Here is an 8,536-nt window from a genome sequence, read left to right as displayed (position 1 = left end):
CCAGATAAAAACGAGTCACTTCAGCTGCATTAGCAAAGGTCCATTTTCAGACATAAGAATCATCACCTGCTCCATAACGCCTATTGGCGGCTGGCGCTTGACGTTATTTGAACTTGGCGTAAGTAAAAGCGTTCAATGTTCATGAGAGTGAAGTTTTCAATAACGTGTCTGGACAACTCGGGGTGACAGCGAGGCAATGTTTGCTCGAGATAGTGATCTAAGCCAGACGTGTGGCGTGGCTGGCCAGGCCTCGACAGGAGGGGGGGAGGGGGGCGATCGCAGCTGCTGTGTGATGTGTAAACCTGGCGTCAGTCGCGCGGACCCACCGCTGGGCACGTGGCGGCACCCTCTCCCACAGCACGGCCGGCAACGGCCTGACCCTGCCGTCACATCCAAGATCGCTGCAACACCCCGAGATCGCCCAGCGCCGAGACAGACAGGTCGAGACGGCTGGGGTTGACGTCCTGTGCATAAGAAGGTGAGGTGGGCAAGTGACAATCCACTTCAGATTGGGGACCAACAGACTGCAGCCGCTCTAACAGCTTGTTCAGCCTGCTGGGTAGCAGACGGTTTAGCCAGTATGATAAACTCAGATATCTGGTAGCGGGACGAATATGCATGGGTAAATCTTCCCGACACTCTCCAGGTCCAGAGTTTTGCTTCCGTAGCCAATGCTGAATGTTGAATGCCGCCTTTGAAAGCCGGACATGTGTTCAACGACGCATTGTTGAGCCGGATCCTTGCTCTAGTTCCTCGGTGAAACTTTTTTGTCACTTGCAAAGAGCTGTGAGGTTTGATGGGAGGCTCAAACGTTGGCTCAAACTATTCAGATTCACATGATAGGATGCATCCAGTCATTGACCATGTATAATGAATAAGTTATCATCACTGATCGCAACCGTTCTTTGTCTGGTCTTCTAATTTGGTGAATGGTTCCCAGGGGCATTCAACGGTGGTATGCATAAGTAAAGAAAATGCCTTCCTGAGTGCCTGTCGCACACACAGAAAAATATTGACACCGTTAGCGGTGTAATTGCACAGTACATATCTGAGCACTTGAGGAAAGTTAATTTAGTCCCTTCCCCGCTTAAATTACTCGCGCTTCCAAATGAACACCAGGAAGAAGGTAATAGAACACTGTTAGGAGGGTTGGGTGTTTTACTACATGTAGCAAAACACCCAACCCTCCTAACAGTGTTCTATTACCTTCTTCCTGGTGTTCATTTGGAAGCGCGAGTAATTTAAGCGGGGAAGGGACTAAATTAACTTTCCTCAAGTGCTCAGATATGTACTGTGCAATTACACCGCTAACGGTGTTAATATTTTTCTGTGTGCATAGTCATTGCTGATTATAACGAATCCCACGCGACGCAGGAACATGCTCCTAATGGAAGAGGCACGAATGATTATGGTCTTATTTTCTCTTGATAGCATGAAGCAACTTTTCTATTCTACAGCGTTCACTTCTTATCAAATCAGTGACCGGTAGGTTCTACCGACTTCATGGTAGACGTCTTGTAGACTTCCAATATTCCGAGCTGGATTTTAAAAGTCGTTCCAATGTGGCTAGATTAACGCATTTGCAGAAAATTTCTATTCACTGAGGCATTTTCGTCGCAACCGCAGATGCCAGTGGCTATTAAAGTTATGTATGTTTGTGGGTAAGTTATTCGGAGTCCCGAGGAGCTAGGAAGCTGGGTAAATACCTAAGCTAGCTCGTCATGTGGCTAGGAAGACCACTTGTTTGATGTCCGCGTGGACATGTTTGGCATTCAAAAGAGTCTGGCGTGGTCTGGCGCGCGTTATTGACAAAATTGTTTGCGCTGTGCACAAAGCTTAGACTGAAACAGAACTTTAGTATTTTAACAGTAACTTAAAACTTAAGATTGATATATACTCGAGCCAGTATCGTTATTAGGATAATTAGGCACTAAAATAAGCGTATTTACTATTTATCGAAGATCCTTGCGTGTTTCCAACTCCAGTAAAGGTAATTAAGTCAACGATAATATCTTTTGCAGCTGTGTTTGATGGAATTTAATTATACCTAGGTTTGTTTACCTACTAAAGTCAACTCACAACTGTCATGTTAGATCAAATGCTGGAACCAACCCTGAAATTAGCATGGAATAATATGTTGCCAATGTGGCGGTGTTCATATGTTTTACAATATCTTGCAGACGATAACGGAGTTCATGCATGGGTTGTTCAGGGCTGTAGCACAAATCTAATTTTGCATTCATGGACCTTTCATCTAAGAGTATTCGTTTCTCCTCTTGCTCAGATGCTTGCCGTTCGAAGATTGTTCCAGCAGCGACCGTTGCTAGGCAACGCGCTGGCCTACGGCACTCTATTCGTCGGTGCCGAGTTCACTCAGCAAACGCTGCTGAACCGAGTCCTGGTGAGTGACAAACAGGCTGAACAGTGAACAGGCTGAACAGGCAGTAACAATTAGCCGCATCGAGCTCACATATGTACACTCACTGTACAGACATTCGTCACGGCTTCTTTGGGCTTAAAATACCTGAATGGCATCTAATGCAGTATCAATACCCACGAGTACCTATATTGACATTGACAATATTTGCAATTTAGGAAGTGAGTGGTTTTGTTACATTTTACAAAACCACCTTGACTTTGACGTTCATTTTTCATAGGTGTTCATTTTGAACACCTAGGTAAATCGTCGTTTTGTCATTTATCTTGCCAAGGGTCAGCCACATAGTTATTGCACTAGGTTCCGTTCTGTGTGGCTATGGAATTGAAATGCTGAAAGCCGGTAACCGGAACCTGAATTCCAATCCGAGACTTAAAGTGACCTGCAAGCGCTTATAATTTATATGCGCATGGTTAAAAAATACGGCATTTTAAATCGTTTGTAATTGGTGTATCAGGTGGGACAGATAAGCCTCACATCAGGCACGTGCCTACAGCTGGTGGTTCACAACTGCACAGAGACATAGTTGCTTTCCACCTTACCTGCATACCTGCTTATCAATTAACCCGCGCCCCACTGGGGGGGCTATTTATAGCCCCCTCCCGTTTTTCTGCAATAACTTCCAAACCGCTTGACGTATCAACGCCAAACTTTCAGTACCTTCGGCTGCATCGATTTGACACCTTGTGTCAAAATTTGAACTTCGTAGCTACCATATGTCGGCCGGAAATGACGTCAGAGTGACGTCATGTTCGGCCGATTTCGACGCAAAACATCGAACCACGGCAATCGCTCCCAAGGGCTCAGTTTTTAAGCTAGATCCAATTTCTTTGCATGAGAGGACTCAGAATAGACTGCGCTATCAAACTGCTATCTCGGATTTTCCAAATTTTGAAAATTTCGAAAATTTTATATAATAAAATTCAAAATTTACATTTTTACTTTTTTTTCAAAAAGTTTTTGACTTTTCGAAAAAAAAAACGAAATATATGTGATAGAACGCGTTATTATGACTAACTCTAGCACGTTTTAGCTAAATATCTTCAAAAATGGCCAAGTTATACGCATTATTGTAAAAAAATTCAAAATTATTAATTTTTCAAATCAACTTTCACCACGTATTTGACATCGTACGCCAATATAAATAGCACCATCGTGTTCCTGAGCTCAAACTGCATCCAATAGACACCTTTTCTGTTGAAAAATTATAACTTAAAAATTTGACCTTTTTGACCTGAAAGTGACCTGACCTAGGCTAAATTCGACTCAAAATGACCTCGAATGACACAGAAGACATCAAATTCGAAATCTTTGGCCTAAATGGACCATAGAACATGTGTCACGTGACCGACGCATGATATAATATTTTCGTGACCTGTGATGACCTGACCTTGACCTGAAAATCAAAGTACAAGTTTGGTACCCCCAGGGTATCTAGAGCATCTGTTCACGAGTGTGAACCAAAAATGAGCCTGATCTGACTTGTAAGACGGCGGCCAGAGCCCAAAACGTGAACAAGCCAAAATGCTAATAATTTTTACTTTGACCTGACCTGTGACGTCATCGGTGACCTCGAGGTCAATGAAATTAGGTTTCGCTGGACAGTTTTTCCGGGGCTATCAGACACCGTTTGAATTTTGACGATCGGCCCAGTAGTTTCGGAGTTAGGAGGGGGGCTATGAATAGCCCCCCCCCCCCCCAGTAGGGCGTGTTATACGCAGACCCCAGTGGGGCGCGGGTTAATTATGAAATCGTCTTGTCTAATTCAGGTGCGCGACAAAGAGCAGCCGAAGCAGCCGTACGACACGGCGACTTTGGGAAGGTATGCCGTCCTCGGCTATACGGTGAACCCAACCATTCTCTACTACTGGTAAGTACTCTGTGCTGACATATGTTTCAATAGCATCTGAATGTGCAGTGCATATAGTTTATGTCCGCCTGATCGGTTCGATTAAGAGCCATGAAGCGATGAGTGGCGATGCCCGTCTCGGCACTTGTGCAGTATCGATCCTGCATTTTAACGATATGCAGGCATCGGCCAGGCTGTGACGTGCGGTACGTTTCAGGTACCGATGGCTGGACAAACGGCTGGTCGGTACCGCGGTGTCCACCGTCGCCAAGAAGCTGGTCCTCGACCTGGGAGTAATCGGTCCAATCAACATCTTCATTTTCTTCACAGGTCAGCTGATCGAATCGGTTTGGCTAAACAGCGGGATTGAAAACGAAGTTTTTTTTCAAATTTTGTTTTGATATAGGTCCTTTGTTATGTTAGTTAAATATTTTTGACTTACATTTGGTTTATGGAGGATGGCTCTAATAATATCTTATTTTCAGCAATGGCACTAATGGAGAGGAAAGAAGACTTGTTCGCCGAACACAAAGAAAAATACATTGGAACATGTTTAGTAAGTTCATATTGATTATTGGCATGTGGCTTTTCCCACGCATTTTCATAGATGCAAAACAGCAATATCTTCTTAAGTACAGTCATGGATAAGCCGGATAGAATATCAGCTCAACCATCGCTATACTTACAAGTTTTGCTTTTCACGCATTGTTCACGTGCTCCTTCAGCTGCATGCTTGCTGAGTAACTACAACAGTCAGTTGGTAACCTGGGCTCGCAAAACTGACTTGAGGCAGCTCGTTATATGTACCCTAATGGCCGAGCCCTTCCTGCCAGAAATTGTGGCCAGATGTTAAAGCTATACAGTGCCACATGAAGGCTGTTAACGGCTTTAATTTTCCTGTAAGCCTCAGTGGCCGTCAGTCGCCACTTACAACGCCATCGATCCTAGCCTGTTTCATGCCTGTTATTCCAGTGAACATGACAGATACCACTCCAGACGTAATAGGCAATAGCCACCATTGTACGAAATGCAGTCCATCTTCAAATAAGTTGGTTATTGAGCATAAATATGGCACTGCAGGTGAATTTTCAGCTTCGCCCTCCACGACCGGGCAGTGACACGACATATATGCGGCGTTATTTATAGGTAGCGTTGTTTTGTCGGTGAAAAGATAAGGCACAAATTATGTTTGAGGAGTGTACTGTTCATATTGGCCTATTCGATACTGTAAATATTTAGCAGTCCCAGAGCCATGAGCACGGGGAGTGGCGTGCTATGTGCACCGAACGTGGGCCAAAATCGGCCTAGAATATCTATCAGCGTCCCTAACTGTTACGTGACGGGATCTTTTACTACCATGGTGACGAATACATTAATGCGCATGCATCGCATCAATACCTCACGCACCCAAAGTATTTTTGCACTCCCATTAGCAGCCGACGCTGTTAATGGGTTCTAAGTCGGGCTAACGTGTCAGCACGGCGTGTTTTCGCGGTGAATTTTCACCGGCACCGTCCATCAGTCTGTTGGGGTATGAATGCTATTATGCTTTACTTGTTTATCCTATTACAGACATGCCAGTAAATGTAACATACTTATATTTAGACAATCCTGTCGTGTTTAGCTGAAGGCTGCACTGACCACTGTGCGCAATGATGAAAGATAGTGCTGGGGACAAACCGATGTTGTATAAAAGCATACAGTGAAAGGTACTATCTGGTTGCTGATGGTAGCTTGCTGGTGAAGTAGAAAATACAGCAAGAAATATTATGCGAATGAGGCCTTTTGCAAATGCGACTTGCTAAACGGCACACTTATAACCATCCTTTTCTCTTTCAGAAACAAGTATACTTCTGGCTGCCAGCCCAGGCTGTGAACTTCTTCTTGCTGCCGACCCGTGTTCGTGTGCTGTACGTGGGCGCGTGCTCGTTCCTCTGGCTGAACCTCCTCTGCTGGATCAAACGCTCACCGAGCGCTCTCAAAGACACCGTGAGCGCCCAGAAGACGCCGTAAGCGCTCAAGGGACGCCATGGAACACCCAAAAGACGACCAAATGCCCGACCAGACGTCATTTAAACGCGTCGTGACTATACAGCCGACGTATAACCACCGCCGGTCACAGCTGCCAGCAGGGGTGAAGGTGCCATCGTCCAGATTGGCAGGGGTGACTGGCAACTCCCACAGGTCGATACTGGGACTGAGGCGTTTTGGCCAGTGACGTTCCATCACTATAAGGGGCTGTGCGATTTGGGCACTGTGCAATATTTCATGAACTGGCCTCTCAACAAAAGAACCTTTTCTGGGCGCAGCGTCCACCAGTAGTTCGAGCTCTTTGGCAGGCTTCGCCGGTTTCATTCAATGGGGATGCACTATTCATATTGATTCATGGTGCATGTTCTGTAAGGACATAACTATGTGGGGCGAAAACTGTGGGAGGGGTTAGTTATATGTTGTAACATAGATAACATGATTCATGTTATTTGCATAGTTCATGTATTCATGCATGGTTGTAAGTATACTTCGTGCTATGTGTTGTTATAGTTATGGGTGAGTTATGTGTCAAAAGTTGTTCACGTGGAACTCATGATAGCTACGTATACGCTTCGGTTAGGTATATGATGCAATGAATGTTGCTATATGCGTTATAGAATATAGAACTTCTGCGTCACACATAGTATGTGTACAAGCGCCGCCTGCGTCCTGCAGAGCAATGTCCGATCGCTCAGCACTTGAGTCATACAGAGCGGTGACCGAGCCTTATTCCTGTGCGACACAGTAACACGGGCTGCTTGGTATTGCAGAGCCCGCCTACAAAGTCGGTCGGGATGCAGCTCACAGATGAGCCGCATGCAAACAGGTGATTGCGATCACGGATATCGCAAGAACATTATTTGCAAGCGAGGCATTTGTCTTCGCTGGAGGAAAGCCAAATGGTCAATAAGGTGTGCTTATTCCAACATAGCACTAAAACGTATGCACTATGCAGTGCTGTGTCTCGTTTTTCAATAGGTAGTTTTATGCAGATAAGTAGCTGAGCTTAAAGAAAGACTGCCACCTTCAAAAAGTTTTCTCAGATCGGCCTATGATTTATTCCCTGGACAAAACAAAATTTTAGAATTCACCTGACAAAGTATCATCACGTGAATCGCGAAAAAAATTGTCGATTATCATACAATTATCAATCGGTTAATGTCTAGCGACAATGTTTACGCATCACTAGACTTCAAGGTCATAAGATTATTACATTTTATTTGAAAAAGTAAGGTATTTTATGATTTACTAATATATGATTTCATAAGAAATTGGCCATGTTTAATTTATTTTGCATTTAAGTTCGTAAAACATTTAAAAATCATGGCTCATTTGGAATGGGTCTGGCCCATGTTAAACCCCATTTCCCACACTTTTTTGGAAAAAATGAACTACTGAATATATAAGTTTAACTTTTATTTTGACACTCCAAAATTCTTCTCTGATCTCGAAACAATCAAAGTTTTGACATATATTTACCAAAAGATAAGAAAATTCATGTTTCAAAGTTATCGATAAACAGTAGAGATGTCGGTTTTCTTGGACTAAAAAAAATGGCATCAAACTGAACTTTGGTCTCCGATTTCTCGCAAACGGGTTCGAATTTCGGAAAACCGACTTCAGTCTGGGACATAGGTGGCTCAGCTCTAGTGAAAACCGTTTTGTGGAAAAAAGGTGGCAGTCTACCTTTAACCCTCGCCCATGTAGGGGGGGGTTGGTGCAACCCCCCCCCCCCTGAGGTTTTTCGGAAATAGTGCAAAAACGGCGGCGCGCAGCGCCGCCAAATTTTGGGTACCTTATGGGGCAAACCTTGCGCATCTTTTAGTAAAAAAAAATTTGACCGGGTCATGTCAGGTCACGGAGTTATGACGTCACAAAGGGAACAGCCTCCGGCCGGATTTTCACAAACTGAGTGCCAACGCCCGAGGTTTCCTGCCGGTGGTACGGACATCGGTTGATGGATCGTGATGAAACTTCCCATGCATGTTGGGGCAAGTATTGGCTATCATATGGTATAAGAAACGTGACCGGGTCAGGTCAGGTCACGGAGCTATGACGTCACAAGAGGAACAGCGTCCGGTACTATTTTTGAAAAGCGCCCGAACCACTATTTTGCTAATTCTTGTCACCTCAATGGGAATATGCAGCAATATTAGCTTCTATAGGGAGCAAATGGACCTTCCAAATCCAAAAATACAATCAGATTTCAAAAATTTGAA

The 8,536-nt window shown here is 44.4% G+C and overlaps 1 protein-coding gene across 2 annotated transcripts; it reads left to right on the top strand.

The window, feature by feature from the left end:
* The first annotated feature begins 303 nt into the window (after positions 1-303).
* On the top strand, positions 304-6,960 carry LOC122379105 (mpv17-like protein). 2 transcript variants are annotated; one of them, XM_043361047.1, is made up of 6 exons: positions 304-478; positions 2,285-2,401; positions 4,207-4,307; positions 4,504-4,616; positions 4,772-4,842; positions 6,126-6,960. In XM_043361047.1, exons 2-6 carry the CDS (start codon positions 2,285-2,287, stop codon positions 6,297-6,299), a joined length of 576 nt encoding a protein of 191 aa, XP_043216982.1. In that variant the 5' UTR covers positions 304-478; the 3' UTR covers positions 6,300-6,960. The 2 variants fall into 2 exon arrangements, with proteins under 2 accessions (XP_043216982.1, XP_043216973.1); XM_043361038.1 differs by lacking the exon at positions 304-478 and adding an exon at positions 1,775-1,990.
* The last annotated feature ends 1,576 nt before the right edge of the window (positions 6,961-8,536 follow it).

This window comes from Amphibalanus amphitrite, unplaced genomic scaffold (assembly GCF_019059575.1).
Source record: "Amphibalanus amphitrite isolate SeventyFive unplaced genomic scaffold, NRLGWU_Aamphi_draft 000007F_arrow, whole genome shotgun sequence".
NCBI lineage: Eukaryota > Metazoa > Arthropoda > Thecostraca > Balanomorpha > Balanidae > Amphibalanus > Amphibalanus amphitrite.
Note: the sequence above shows the minus strand (reverse complement) of the source record. Positions and strands in the feature narration are given on the sequence as shown.

What these genes read in the sequence shown, in the direction of transcription:
- LOC122379105 (XM_043361047.1), top strand. Translation starts at nt 2,285, where the DNA reads ATGCTTGCCGTTCGAAGATTGTTCCAGCAGCGACCGTTGCTAGGCAAC. An exon ending in CATCTTCATTTTCTTCACAG is followed by an intron (nt 4,617 to 4,771) that starts GTCAGCTGATCG and finishes TCTTATTTTCAG; the next exon opens with CAATGGCACTAATGGAGAGG. An exon ending in AATACATTGGAACATGTTTA is followed by an intron (nt 4,843 to 6,125) that starts GTAAGTTCATAT and finishes TTTCTCTTTCAG; the next exon opens with AAACAAGTATACTTCTGGCT.